Genomic DNA, 15,801 nt, shown 5'->3' with positions numbered 1-15,801 from the left:
AATGCGCCCCATAGCTGCCCCCACACCGTATAATGCTCCCCATAGCTGCCCCATACAATATAATGCTCCCCAAATCTGCCCCATACAATATAATGCTCCCCATAGCTGCCCCCATACAGTATAAGGCCTCCCTTAGCTGCCCCATACAGTGAAATGCTGCCACCATATCTGCCCCCCCTCCCATACCCCCCCATATGCGCCTAATAAAAAAATTCTAATATAATTACTTGCCTATCCCCGTTCCCACGACGGGTGGGGGAGATCCTTCTCCTCCGGTCTGTGCTATGAATGACTCCGCGCAGACAGGCACGATGACATCACAACACCGCGCCTGCCTGTGCCAAGACGCTCACGACAGAGTGAATGCTGGGGCAAGGAGCCGTAACTCTTTCTCCAGCATTCAATTCAACTGTATCTGCATCCTAAGGATGCAGATGCAGTTGGAACTAGGATCAGCGGCGGCCACATGGGATGAAACCTCATCCCAGGAGGCCGGCCTGGGTGACGTTAGAGGGCCGGCCTCCTGGGATGATGTTTCATCCCATGTGGCTGCAACGGCGGTCAATCACAGGAGGCCTGCTCAGCAGTTTTCCACAGTGGACACTCCGAGCAAAAAACTGCACCACAGTTTGGTGCGGTTTTTCACCCGAAATTCCCTGAGGCCATTGGGGTGGATACCGGATACCGCGGCCCGGTACCAAAGGATCCGCGGCGCGGTGGTTGGGGATCACTGTTGCTAAAAGACATATAACGTACCAGAGCTGGCATCTCTGCCCTTGATCAGAGGATTAGGAGTCCTACTAGTGTCTCCTTATTAAAGCATCTTATTGATCAGCTTCTGCCAGATGACAAATACCTTTTTAATGACGTTCGTTCAATCTTTAGGTGCGGAGTCAAGTCACATACATAGTCTTCCTTTTTCATATCTCCGTTTGTAGTTGAACCTCCGTAACATATATTTCCTTTTTGATTTTTAGATGGTTTAGGCAAATCAATGATCATTTTCATGTGAAAGGTTGTTCTTATGTCCTTTATAAACCTCATGGAAAGAATAAGACTGCGGGAGAATCTGGTGAGTTTATATTCATAATGAAGTCCTGACAGGACAAAGTGAATAAGATATTGAATACCTTCATACATTACCTTTTGTATAGTGTTGCTTAGGGGTTGCTGCAGCTTTAAAACCCCCGCATGGCCGAACTGGCATGTTTTAGTGACGCAAGTAAAGTGACATGTAAAAACCATTGTCACTTTTAAAAAAAAAAAATTATATGCTCTAACGCAATTACGTTTTTCATAGATTCCATTCCAGAAGCGTTTTCTATAGTTATGCATTGTCTGAATTGCGGAACATAAACATTAATGTGTTTTCTAATGTGTATCTGTTTGTAGTCATTGAATGGGAACCTACATTGTTTACTTCCAGCCAATGAAAATCTGTCCTGGTCATGGGATGCTCACAGTTGTATGGCTTGTTACACTACAGTTAGAGTGGGGTTTCACACATCGCGATCGATTTTGCCATGATTTTCACAAAACCGCAGCAAAGTGAGCGTTGTTGCTGCAATTTTGCAGATTCTGTATATTTTTGGGCAAAATACAGGGGGATCTGATCACAGCAAAATAAATTTTTTTTTGTCTTTAGCAAAGGTTTTCCTAAAATATACTGAACCTACACAACTGATCACACACACTATGTGATTTCAAGAAGCGGATTGATGATTTTACAATTGGAGAATATACTGGGGCATTTCAACCTATAATACAATTATTTTATTTATTAAAAATTGTAGTCCGCCATTTCTTGTTTACATCTATTTCTTCCATCTCGGTTATCCAAAAGTGACAACGGTTATGTCTACCATTACCAGCAAGCGCGAGTGGTAAATGTCACACAGCTTGACTTGCAGTCCCAGGGACCACTCCATGTAGGAGCTGCAGTGGCGGTCACATTGGTTGGCTCTCAGCTGACTCAGAAATAAATATCATTTAGAAATTGCGGAGTAGAAATTTTGCCAACTTGACAGAAGACGACAAAGTACAGAATTGGATTTTCAGGCGTATTTATTCTAGATATAAATTCTCTTTGATTTGTTTGACCGTCCTTCGTCAGAGATTTCAACAATGAAGAATTATTTTTTTCTACGTGGGTTCAGAACGGTAAACTGTAAACCGTTTTCTGTAATTCGAGGCTGCAGTAAGTCTTATTTGTTGCGCTTTAATAATTAAAAGTCGCCGTTCTGACCTGGTTTTCAACTTGTGCTTTCAGCTGTTGGCGCATTGACAAAGTTAACTCAGGGCTTGAAAGATGATTCAATGGCCTATATTTATCACTGCCAGAATCATTATTTTTGCCCTATCGGATTTGAAGCCACCCCTGCAAAGGCATGCAAAGCATACAGGTGGGTGCCAAAAATGATAACTGCTGCATGTACTTATCTAGCCATGGATTCAGGTTCTGAAAATATATTTGGCTATGACCATACTGTAATTGTTTTTTTTCCCTTGCACATGCTTTAAAAGTGTTTATTTTCATTTTAGGGATCAGCTTTTCCAACATGAAGTGGAATATTGGATATTAATAGGAGAGCCGAGCAGGAAGCATCCAACAATTCATTGTAAAAAGTATGTTACATGCCCTCTGATAAGAATGAACCCACTTAGGTTTGCCAAATTTAGATCTATGGACAGACCGGGCCAGTTCAAGGTTAGGGGAGGCCACTAGGCAAAACATTTTGTGGGTTTCCCCTCCCAGCAGCAGTCATACGTTGCATGGCAGCAAATTCATTAGTAAGTTTTTGTTTAATTAAAAGTCATACAATTTTCCAATATTCTTACTATATTAATTCCTCACAGTTTAAGATCTCTGCTTGCTGTTGTTCAGTAAAAACATATTTTTTTTTTACTTCCAGTGGATCCAATTCTGTCCATGGTCATGTGATGGACACACAGGTGCACAGCTCACTATATATAGTATGTGTATCAGAGCCGTGTCATCTAACGATCCCAGCACCTGTGATAATCACGTGACCATGGACAGAACTTTATCCATTGGTAGTAAACAATGAATGTTCCTACTCAATAACAAGCACAGATCTTTAAAACCGTGAGGAATTAATACAGAAAGTATATTAGAAAATTGTATAACCTTTAATTATACAAAAAATAACATTTAATTTGCTGAAACGAGACAACCCTTTTTAATACAACTATTATTATGCAACTTTTTTTTACATGTTTTAATTGGGAAGTGGGGCTACTAACTCTATGGCAACTTTCAGTCAGCACTGTTTAAACAAGAATTATCAAATGTGGATGGTGATTTAGATCTACACAGTGCCACTATGAAAACTGGTAACAGGCAGGAAGTGTTGTCATAGGAACATCGGAGTAGTGACCCTGGAGAATTTATACCTGTAAGGTCTTATTCACACAACTGTGTTCGGTCCGCGATATACGGACCGAACACCGTTCAGGGAGCCGGGCTCCTAGCATCATAGTTATGTATGACGCCAGGTGTCCCTGCCTGTCTGCGGGAATACTGTCCCTTACTGAAAGGGACAGTATTCCCGCAGGGACACCTGGCGTCATACATAACTATGATGCTAAGAGCCCGGCTTCCTGAACTGCGTTTGGTCCGGGAAATGCAGCCGACATGTGGTCCATATATCACTGACCGGACACGATCGTGTAAATGAGACCTAAGGCTACATTCAGACAAGCGTGTAGAATTTACGTGGGTAAAAAAACGCAGCATTGTTCCTACACTTCATGGCTGTGTGCGTTGCGTATTGGCATCAGTGCGCTTTGGGTGTGGCATGCATTTTAAGGACTATTTAAAAAAAAAATGTATGTCTCTGCTTTTTTCTGTAACTGATGCATGAAACACGGATGTCACCCGTGTGCTTTCTGTGGTATTCACACACCCATAGATTTCAATGAGCGATTAGTTGCGAAAAAAAACGCACCAATATAGGGCATGCAGTGCGTTTTACGCAGCAAATTCTCAGTGTGAATAGCCCCATTGAAATGTATGGGTCCGTGTGCTGTGAGTTATTTTAATACACAGCACACGGACGAGTATTACGCTAGTTTGACTGAGCCCTAACTGTCTTCAAGCACTGATAAGCAGCATTTACACTACAATGCCTTTTATATAACACAAAGGGGTGAATTTATCAACCTTTATACGCAAATTTTCTGGCATTGAAAAGTCGCAAAAGTCACAATTTGGTGTAAAATGACAACTTTTAGGCATCTAATGCCGTCCTTCCCACTTCTGTGGGAAAAAAAAAAAGGTGGCCTTACTTCCCAAAAGGGGACGGGGTCACAGTGGCCCAAAAAATTTATTATAATTTTACGCCCAAAAACTGGAGTAAATTATAGCGGAAATCTATGCCGGCTCCTAGCTTGTGTAGATTTCACTCTGTGGGGTGTAGAAAGTTAGAGGCCCATACCTCAGCCAATTGGACTACACCCCCCTTCCGCATCGGACAATATAAAAAAAAAAAAAAGTATGCTTACCTCACTGCTTCTTCCCTCCAACTCCCTCCACATTCCGCAGCTCATGCAACGTACTGACACCCGCCTGCAGCTTCGGGACGTTTGTATGTGACGCAGCACTCAAAATGTTGAGTGCTGCATCACATACAAGTCCCTGACGCTGCTTGGAATCAGGACATTGTATGAGACGCAGCATCCTGAGGTGACCTGGAGGAGAGGAGCAGAGAGTACAATTATTTTTTATTAGATGGTGAGGGGGATAGACTCCTGCAGTCATTATGATACAATTGTGGCGCACGCCCAGCTGAAAGATGCAACAGAGGCATGCATCTCTTCATTAATCTGTTGCAGCGTGTTCCAGCGGAGCAGAAAGACTGGCGTATGAAATGGCAGTCTTAGTAAATATGTCCTGTTGGCTATAGTAAATTATGAGCAAACAAACACACTGCCGATTTTGGGGTCAGTGGCGTTTTTTCAAAACACAGCATGCTTTAGATATGGCTGTTTTCCATAGGTTTTTCTAGGACTTCAAGGACTCAAGGGAAAAAAACGCAATGTAAAAGTAAAATGCAGAAAAGTGTGTGTGTGTATAGGAGGCCTAATGAAAATCTTCTTTTTACTGCTCAAGTAGAAAATAATGCTTAGGAGTATTCCAATCTGTTTACCCTGAACTTCGTTGTAACCCTTTACTGAATACATTTCTTTTCAGGTGGGCAGATATTGTTACTGATTTGAACACCCAAAACCCTGAGTTCTTTGATATAAGACATACAGAAAGGGGCCTACAATACAGGAAAACGAAAAAGGTATGTTTTTATCATAAACTTTGCAAACACGGTAACTAAAAATAAGTTGGGATATCCACAGAAGTTGGGTCCTCCCATAGAAATGAATGGTGAAAGGCACGCAGCAAGTGGGACTGGGGTCAGGGACCTGCGTTTTAGAGATTGGTGAATGTCCCAGAGGTGGGACCCACACTTATCAGACATTTTTGGCATATCCTGTGGCTGATATGACATTTTGGACATCACATAACTGCTCCATTTAATAAATTCTTTTCTTTTTGACACTTTTTTTTTTTTTCCTTTTTAATTTTTTATATATATATTTATTAGTAACTATGTGTACAAGGAAAAAAAAGTAAGGTTTGTGGCTAAAAGTCTGACAAAAGTAAAGCCTGAGACGCACATTATCCCCTAAAATTAAAGAATAAGGTGGGCAGCGTTCATACATGCCATTTCTTCACATATTAACCAGAACTGAAGAGACCATAAATCTATGGAATCCAGATGCTTGTAAACATCCAAGTTACGGAGTCAATATATGGTCTGCAGACATGTCAACTCCTGTTTTACCGAGAGCCACCCTATTTTTAACCTCCCTCAATCAGTCACCCAGTGATATCCAGTTTTTACCCACCTCCCCAGGAGGGAGGCCAAGACTGGAGCGCAGGAGCAGCAAAAAATAAATCAATTAAAAGATCCGAGAGTGAGAAGGGTAAGTATAGTCTGGTCTGGGGTCTGAATATATATCTTTTTTATTTGGTCTGATCTTGTCTGAATTAAGTTGGGGTTTTGATCTGGGATCTGAATTAAGTTAGGGGTCTAGGATGGTGACTGAATATATTTATAGGGGGTCTGAATATATTATAGGGGTCTGGTCTTGGGTCTAATATTAATATACTGTTCTGATAATAACAGTGGCCTGGTGTCGGATATTAATGTAGGGGGTCTGAATATATCTAAGGGTCTTGTCCCTGATCATATAGGGGGTCTAAATATATTTGCCCACGCCCTTTTATATAAGCAACACCACTACAAAGGGTCACTCCCATTTTTGCTGCAACCTGCTGCCCGAGTATCACCCTGTGTAGGGTTCTCCCTGGTTGACATCTCTGGGTCTAATTAGATGTGTATATTCTTACCCATTTTGAAGGTAAGGATCACTGGAAGGATGTACAGGGGCAGAGATGACTGAAATAGGCTGTGATTTTTTTTTTTTTATCCTGCTCTCACTGGCACACTTTCCCACCACTACAAAGACACAAAACTTCCCGACTACAAATGGGTGTTGCGCTCTGAATATTGCACCTAGAGTCTTGAGGCTGGTATCATTTAAGATTCCATCTGTTCACATGTTGTGGGGTGGCGTCTGTTGCTGTAGTGCTGCGCTTGTGGGGGCTTGCCACAATCTGAGAGCTTGGGTACTTTTGAGCCTCTGGGTTGCTCCCTCTGCAGGAGCGGTGCTGCGGTGGTGGCCATGCGGTGCTGCAACCCATAGGGTAGGGACCCACTTTGAAAGAGGTCGCCGTGAAGTGGCAAGTGGGCTTATAAAGTTTGATCAAAATGTTAACAAAGAACCTCATGTTCATGTTTATAAATTATGCCTAGCTGCTCATATCAACGTATATATTGTGGATGGTGCGGTCCATGTCTAGTTTCTCACAATGCTGATCATTTAAGATTCTGGGCTTTAATATTATACCATATAGGCTATAATCTTGTAGTGGCAAGTGATTAAAACTATGATGTATTATATACATCCCAGGCAGTGAACGGTCATTGGTGCTGCCCATTTATGCCTTTTTAGCCAACTAGTAATTTAGTTCCAATTTAGCTGGTTAGAGAAAATGCTTCGGTTGTAAATGGTACGGTTGCCATTCTCAAAGTAATAGTTGAGAATTGCTATTTAAAGAGGCTCTGTCACCAGATTTTGCAACCCCTATCTGATATTGCAGCAGATAGGCGCTGCAATGTAGATTACAGTAACGTTTTTATTTTTAAAAAACGAGCATTTTTGGCCAAGTTATGACCATTTTCGTATTTATGCAAATGAGGCTTGCAAAAGTACAACTGGGCGTGTTGAAAAGTAAAAGTACAACTGGGCGTGTATTATGTGCGTACATCGGGGCGTGTTTACTACTTTTACTAGCTGGGCGTTGTGTATAGAAGTATCATCCACTTCTCTTCAGAACGCCCAGCTTCTGGCAGTGCAGACACAGCCGTGTTCTCGAGAGATCACGCTGTGTCGTCACTCACAGGTCCTGCATCGTGTCAGACGAGCGAGGGCACCAGAGGCTACAGATGATTCTGCAGCAGCATCGGCGTTTGCAGGTAAGTCGATGTAGCTACTTACCTGCAAACGCCGATGCTGCTGCAGAATCAACTGTAGCCTCTGGTGCCGACACGATGCAGGACCTGTGAGTGACGTCACAGATCTGCACTGCCAGAAGCTGGGCGTTCTGAAGAGAAGTGGATGATACTTGTCGTCAGAGCGCCCAGCTAGTAAAAGTAGTAAACACGCCCCGATGTACGCACATAATACACGCCCAGTTGTACTTTTACTTTTCAACACGCCCAGTTGTACTTTTGCAAGCCTCATTTGCATAAATACGAAAATGGTCATAACTTGGCCAAAAATGCTCGTTTTTTAAAAATAAAAACGTTACTGTAATCTACATTGCAGCGCCGATCTGCTGCAATAGCAGATAGGGGCTGCAAAATCTGGTGACAGAGCCTCTTTAAGCAACTTCTTATACACTTCGGGGGAGATTTGCTTAAACAGGCATTTCATACACCAGTCTAAGAATGAACACTGCTGGAGTAAGATGCGATAAATATAATTAAGAGGTGCATGCCTCTTAATAAATTTGTTGCATCTTTGTCTTTCCATGCGCCAGAAAAGAATCTCTGCTAGCAACGAGTTGGTGAAGATTTCTCTATAATTTATGCCAGTTTCTGGTGTAAATCATAGTTAAAGGGGTTCTCTACCTTCTGACGACCTATCTCCCCCATGATCTGTGGGGGGTCCGACACCCGAACCCATCAACTGGTCCGGTGCCTCTGTGCACTGGACATACATGCCGTAAGCACTTCGCTCCGGGCACGGACTGCAAGTGAATAGGAGAAGACCTGCATTTTTGCAGCATGGCCGCTATGCTATGTACGGAACCAACTGCTTCCGGGCTCCGTACACAGCATTATGTGCCACAACATCCGGTGCCCGCAGGCAACCGGAGCGGCTTATCATTGCGGGCTCCGGGTGTCGGACCCGCACAGATGGTATACTGATGACCTATCCGCTGGATAGGTCATCAGTTGTCAGAAGGTGGACAATCCCTCTAATGTACCCAGCATAGTAAAGCACACTTCTGTTAAGCTCTGCCCACTTTTTGGCAGCAGAAAAGAAAGTAATATTTTTGTGCAATAAATATGTTTGCGCAAAAAGCTAGTTTCTGCACAAAATTCAGATTTTTCGATAACCGAAAACTGGCATAGTGTGTTTAATAAATTCCCCGCATAAAATATAGCCTTCACTTTAACGAATCACTTTTTCAGACGGAATCAATAGCGCAGTCGACTCCGCTATGGATTCAGTCGTTAAAACGGAAACCAGCCGGAACTGTGACAAACGGAAACCATTAGCAATGTTTCCATCACCATTGATACCAATAGTGACGGAAACGGAAGCTGTGGTTTCAGTTTGAATTTCCGTTGTGGGGTTCACCCGAAAGAAACCTCAGACGGAACCCCCGAAAAGGAAAGCCAACGCTGATGTGAACAGGCCCTTATCTCTCTTGGCAAGACTATTCCTGTAAGATGGGGGAGGCATTCCCACAAGCATATTTGCCGCCCTACCATCTCACTCCCTGTGCCTTCTCTGCAAGCTTCGTATGGGAACCAAGGTCAAATATAACTAAGAAACATACGTAATCAACATTAATATACTTGTATTAAAGGAACAATGACTTTCTTATTCACTACAAAAGAACCAAGATGGGAACTCCAGACAAGATGTCTGCTGCACGAAATTAAATCATTTAAACATTCTTATCACTTTCACATAATACATAACTTAGCAATTCGGCATCCTGCTTGATAATTCATAATGTAATTTCATACAGAGAATATAAGCAAATAAACCATCCTTCACAGAGCCCATTTAAAGTTCTTGCACAGGGTTCTCTGTTGTTGGTATCTGGCATCATAAGTGGGTTTCCGTCAGGTATGCTACTGTGCGATCACGAGAGCTTTCTTTAGTCAGGTAAGCTGCTGTGACATGGCTAGTTTTAGTCAAGTCAGCAACTGTAATATCATAAGAGTTTCTGTCAGGTAAGCTGCTGTGACATAGGTGGGTTTCAGTCCGTAAAGCTGCTGCGATATCACAACTGTGTTTCGGTCAGTTAATATACTGTGACATCACAACTGGTTTGTCAGGAAAGCTCTCAGGGGTGGGCATATCATTTGTATCAAATTAACCTTTGGAAATCAAGAAGCCCATATACTGTTCTTGCACAGCTCTGCCGTTGATGTCTGGCCGTGTTATTAGCGATGTGTGACAAGACCTCTAGAATAAATAACTAGATTTACACACTCTTTAGGGCAGGGGTCTCAAACTCAGCCGGGTAAGTGGGCCACATATAGAAAAAAATGGGAAGTTGACGGACCGCATTACTTTCAAATTTGATACAATACAAAATTATTGTTAATCAATTCGTTATTTGAACTACTATAACAATACTACATTACTGTAAGGGTATGTTCACACGCTTAACAAAAAACGTCTGAAAATACGGAGCTGATTTCAGAGAAAACAGCCTCTGATTTTTAGGCGTTTTTGAAGCTGAGAATGAAATTTGGAGCTTCTTTTGAGGCTTGTTTTCAGACGTCACTAAATGCAGTCCGGCGGCTGGCAGACACACGTCAAGATTGGGCAGCCCCTTTTTAGATGCTGCAGTGCCCTCGGCGGATGCTGCCGCAGTGCCCTCGGTAGGTAGTGCAACACACCTCTAGATGCTGCCACAGTGCCCTCCGTAGATGCTGCCACAGTGCCCTCCGTAGATGCTGCCACAGTGCGGTCAGGGGCTTTCCCAGAGCTGGAGTCCCGGAGCAGAGCCGCTTCTAGCACTCTGCCTGGGATTCCAGCTCTGCTCCTGACATCACTGTCCATATATGGACAGAGATGTCAGGGGCAACCCTAGAGCTGGAGTCCCGGGCAGAGCGCTAGTAGGCTCTTCCTGGGACTCCAGCTGTGGTCCTGACATCACTGGAACTCCTGCTCTGGGGAAGCCCCTGACATCATTGTCGATGTATGGACAGCAATGTCAGAGGCTTCCCCAGAGTCCCGGAACAGAGCCGATACTAGCGCTCTGCCCAGGTCTCCACTCTGGGGAAGACCCTGACACACTGTCCGTATATGGACAGTGATGTCAGTGAATTCCACAGAGTCCCGGAGCAGAGCCAATACTAGCGCTCTGCACGGGACTCCGGCTCTGGGGAAGCCCCAGACATCGCTGTTCACACAGCAGAGTTATTGGAGAGAAGTCTGCAACTGTCCTAGTCATCTGAATGGTGCTTGTAAAAAGCTGTGCACATGCTGCAGAAACGTCATTCCAACGTATGGAATAAAACATTTTTAGTCGGAGATATTTCTGCTACGAATTTGCCCTTCTGGAAACTGACAGAAACAGATTGTAAGCCAGGACTGGGTGGCATCCTATGACACTCCCCCATTTAAAGTCACAGCTCTTCAGTGTAAATTCTACTACTAGCAATGTTTTCCTATGGAGATTGTATGGCTGTGTGCTTGATTTTATGCACCAGTTTGCAATAGGTGTGGCTGAAACACCTCCACTCAATAATTAGAAGGGATGTCCACATACTTTTGGCCTTATAGAGTATCTTCTGTTGATTTTACAGATGATCCATGATTGTAATAGATGAGCTGTGTATACTACCTGGAATACTTGTATTGTGATAGTATTTTTAGTACTCTAATTATATTTTTTTAATGTGACCACTATTGGGTGCGTGATAAAGCATGTGATTGAAACAATTAAAAGGTAAACCATCTCTGATTTTCATATTTATTGTTACTTGTAGTTCAATCCTGTTTTTAAAAGTGTCATTATTTATAACCTATGTATTTATTTATTTAGACTAATCTAATTCTGAATTTATTTATTTTTTCTTATTTTCTAGGCTGGGGGAAATCTCCATTGTCTCTTGGCATTTCAGAGACTTAGCTGGCAGAGATTTGGTCCTTGGACCCTGCAGATTGGAAGCCTGAGACCTGAACCTCAACCCCCCGTTCATGCACGAAGAATCCCTAAATCTGAGAGTGAAGATAATGTCTCAAAGAAACTGCATGGGCGTTTGGGAAGGTCATTCAGTGCGAGCTTTCAGCAAGAGCTTTCATGGAAGAGAATATGTAATATTAGTGAGAGACGGAGTAGTGGATCTCCAGAAAGTGAGACGGACTGTGAAGGAATAGACTAATCTGAAAGGTGTTTAAACCGTAAAAATAATAAGATCCGGATATCCATCATTCTTCGTATGGCCCTAAGCAATACTCTTGAAGTGGAGATTTTGCATTCCAGAAATGTGACCTGAAGTACACAAATATACCTCCCCCTTTCTGCAAGTTATGTTTTTGACCATTTCTTTACTCAACCAGGACTATAAAACAATTTTAAAATGCTCTCAGTTACATCACCAGTGACACTTATCACAAGAGGTCTTCACTATATGGCTGTAAGATGTGTAGGGCCAGGATCACACAAACCGTTTTGCTGCCGTTTTTGGCTTCGTTTTTTCTTAGCCAAAGTATTGGACACAAAAGAAAGGAGATGCATCAGTCTTTTGTTTATACCTTTCCTTCCTTTTGGATCCACTTCTGGCTTTGGCCCAAAAAACTTGGCCACAATCTGCACCAAAAACTTCATCAAAACTGTGTGTGTGATCCAGGCCTAATGCAGGTAGGTTTTGATGGACTTTAAGGTGACCATGATGTGGATATGCACATACCAGTTAAAAAAAAAAGTTAGTATGATTTACGTAGCTGGTGTCTCAATATTTAGAGTCTTCTCCATATTTACTTGGGGATGAAGGGGTTCCCAATGAATGTAACTGGATTTATATTTTCTTTACACTCGGTTGATCACTGTGATTCATCAGACAGCAGATCAGCACGTGTCGTCTGTCAGTAGTGATACAATATTAACTTATTTGGCACTTGTTCTCAGGCCAGAATTGCTTAGGTGTGTGAAAAATATCTATATAATGACATTATTACACAGCATGTCATTGAATTGCATGGTTTCCTGGTAAAGAATAGAGGTCTTTTCATTTGTCATCCACACATTTGGTGCAGGAATGAACAGGTTTTTTTTTCCATTCACAAACTTGATATGGAATTTTGTAAGTCTTTCCACATGAAAGTAATGACCATACCAAACTGTATAGGTATGATAGTTATGCTGGGATATCTTATTTATTGACTCAAACCTGACTTTACAAACTAGTAAAAACTTATTTTCTACTTTTGTAGTTGTAATTGGTTAATGTATCTGTTTCCTTTTGATACTGTATCATTTTTTTCCTTCTTATGAAATCCATAAAATGCAAGACCCTAAATTTACATGTCTTTTTCTTTCAGAATAGAAATTAAAAAAAAGTTAAGATTGATTTGTATTGTTTTCATTAAAAAAAATATGGATCATATTTCAAAAAGGGCTCTAGGTCTTCCCCGGGTAATTATTGACCAGTAAGCTTAACATCCATCGTGGGGAAAATGTTTGAGGGGCTATTGAGGGACTATATACAGGATTATGTGACAAAAAAAAATAGTATTATAAGTGACAGCCGGCACGGATTTACTAAGGACAGAAATTGTCAAACCAACCTGATTTGTTTTTATGAAGAGGTGAGCGGAAGCCTAGACAGAGGGGCCGCTGTGGATTTAGTGTTTTTGGACTTTGCAAAGGCATTTGACACTGTCCCTCATAGATGTCTAATGGGTAAATTAAGGACTATAGGTTTAGAAAGTATCGTTTGTAATTGGATTGAGAATTGGCTCAAGGACCGTATCCAGAGAGTTGTGGTCAATGATTGCTACTCTGAATGCTCCCCGGTAATAAGTGGTGTACCCCAGGGTTCAGTGCTGGGACCACTATTATTCAACTTATTTATTAATGATATAGAGGATGGGATTAATAGCACTATTTCTATTTTTGCAGATGACATCAAGCTATGTAGTATAGTTCAGTCTATGGAAGATGTTCGTAAATTGCAAGCGGATTTAACCTGTTAGTGACCGCTAATACGCCTTTTCACGTCTGCCTCTAATGGTCTTTATTCTGATGCATAAGCCTTTTTACGGCACTGCATCAGGATAAATAAACAGAGCAGGGAGCTGTCAAATCTCCCTGCTCTCAGCTGCCAGACGTAGCTGAGGGCTGGGGGCGTCCCTGCTCGAACGTGTGAGATCGATATAAGTATCGATCTCACCCGTTTAACCCTTTAGATGCAGTGCTCAATAGCATGTGCCGCATCGGAGTTGTTTTGTAGAGAGGGAGGGAGCTCCCTCTCTCTCCCACAGACACCCGGCGATAAGATCGCTGAGTGTCTGTGTCTCTGATGGCAGCCGGGGGCCTAATACAGGCCCCCAGGTCTGCCCGTAGTGAATGCCTGCTAGTTCATGCCGGAGTACTACAGTGTATTATAATAGCGACCGGAGAATCGCATATTAAAGTCCCCTAGTGGGACTAGTAAAAAAGTTTAAAAAAAAGTTTAATGAAATAAAAAAATAAAAAATAATGAAAAACCCACTTTTTCCCCTTACAAAATGCTTTTACTATTAAAAAAAAACAAAATAAAGTAAAAAAGTTACGCATATTTGGTAAAAGTGGCATGGACTCACGGGACAGGGATGTAATATTACCACTTTACAAAGCATTAGTGAGGCCTCATCTAGAATATGCAGTCCAGTTCTGGGCTCCAGTTCATAGAAAGGATGCCCTGGAGTTGGAAAAAATACAAAGAAGAGCAACGAAGCTAATAAGGGGCATGGAGAATTTAGGTTATGAGGAAAGATTAATAGAACTAAACCTATTTAGCCTTGAAAAAAGACAACTAAGGGGGGACATGATTAACTTATATAAATATATGAATGGCACATACAAAAAATATGGTGAAATATTGTTCCATGTAAAGCCTCCTCAAAAAACAAGGGGGCACTCCCTCTTTACTGTGAATCTATGGAATAGTCACCGCAGGAGCTGGTCACAGCAGGGACAGTAGATGGCTTTAAAAAAGGGTTAGATAATTTCCTAGAACGAAAAAATAACCGCTCTTATGTGTAGAAATGTTTCCCTTCCCCTTTCCCATCCCTTGGTTGAACTTGATGGATAGGTGTCTTTCTTCAACCGTACTATGTAACTATATTACATGTTAAAAAAAATAAAATTATAATCTGTAGCAAAAAAATTAAAATATATTCATGGCCAATGGTTTGTCCATTGGATAGAGCAGATTGGCTAGAGGTAGAAGATGCCCATCTGTTGTCCTGCTTTTTGTGTCATAAAAGTCATTGGGGGAGATTCATTTAGACTGGCACCAGTCTTAACCCCTTCTGGACTAAATGACACAGCCCCATTTTTCAAATCTGACATGTCACTTTGTGGTAATAACTTTAGAATGCTTTACCCAAGCCAAGCGATTCTGAGATTGTTCCCTCGTGATACATTGTACTTTGTCAGGAGTAAAATTTTGGTCGCTTTTTAAATTAATTCCTTATTTGTGAAAAACACAAATTGAATCTCCAAAAATGTGCATTTATCGAAGGCCTCATGCACATGACCGTAGCCATGTGCACGGCCGTGATTTTCGGGTTGGCTGGCAGCGGACTGTCAGCCGCGAGCCGCCCGCAAATCGCGGGCCATGCACATGGCCGCGACCATTATTTTCAATGGGCCATGCCACAGTCGTGTGCATGGCCTCTTAGGAATGAATGGGGCCGCAATTCTCCCGTGGATTTTCTGGGGAATTGCGGCCGCAAATGCACGTTCGTGTGCATGGGGCCTTAATGTAAATGTATCTGCTTGTAAAACAGAGTTATGCCACGCAGAATACTTGCTAATTAACATTTCCCATATGTCTACTTTGTTGGCATTGTTTTTTGAACATCCTTTTATTTCTCTAGGACGTTACAAGGCTTATAAGTTTAGCAGCAATTTCTCATTTTTTTAAGGGCCAGTTCATATCTGAAGTGGCTTTGAGGGGCCTATATATTAGAAACCCCCGTAAATCACCCCATTTTAAAAACTGCACCCCTCAAAGTATTCAAAACAGACATGCTTTAAAGCTGGTGGGAATGTGGTGGTGTAGCCATGTAACACGTATGAGGCAGAGGCCTATAGACAACTTGACCACCGATGAACCAACTATACCTACACTGTATCTACTCCCGAAGGTGCACAAAAACGAAACAACTCCTCCAGGAAGACCTATAATCTCGGGT

General features: G+C 42.1%; 1 protein-coding gene across 4 annotated transcripts in view; it reads left to right on the top strand.

The window, feature by feature from the left end:
* The window catches only part of BIVM (basic, immunoglobulin-like variable motif containing), a 61,511-nt gene extending 48,688 nt beyond the window's left edge, over positions 1-12,823 (top strand). For all 4 annotated transcript variants that reach the window (XM_075852469.1, XM_075852470.1, XM_075852466.1 and 1 more), the window contains exons 6-10: positions 978-1,072; positions 2,270-2,402; positions 2,542-2,625; positions 5,213-5,309; positions 11,484-12,823. In XM_075852469.1, coding sequence (XP_075708584.1) covers positions 978-1,072; positions 2,270-2,402; positions 2,542-2,625; positions 5,213-5,309; positions 11,484-11,780 — 706 coding nt within the window. In that variant the 3' untranslated portion in view covers positions 11,781-12,823. The remainder of the gene's footprint in view (positions 1-977; positions 1,073-2,269; positions 2,403-2,541; positions 2,626-5,212; positions 5,310-11,483) is intronic.
* Positions 12,824-15,801: the final 2,978 nt, after the last annotated feature.

Source organism: Rhinoderma darwinii, chromosome 2, assembly GCF_050947455.1.
Source record: "Rhinoderma darwinii isolate aRhiDar2 chromosome 2, aRhiDar2.hap1, whole genome shotgun sequence".
Taxonomy (NCBI): domain Eukaryota; kingdom Metazoa; phylum Chordata; class Amphibia; order Anura; family Rhinodermatidae; genus Rhinoderma; species Rhinoderma darwinii.
This window is presented reverse-complemented; position numbering and strand designations above follow the sequence as displayed.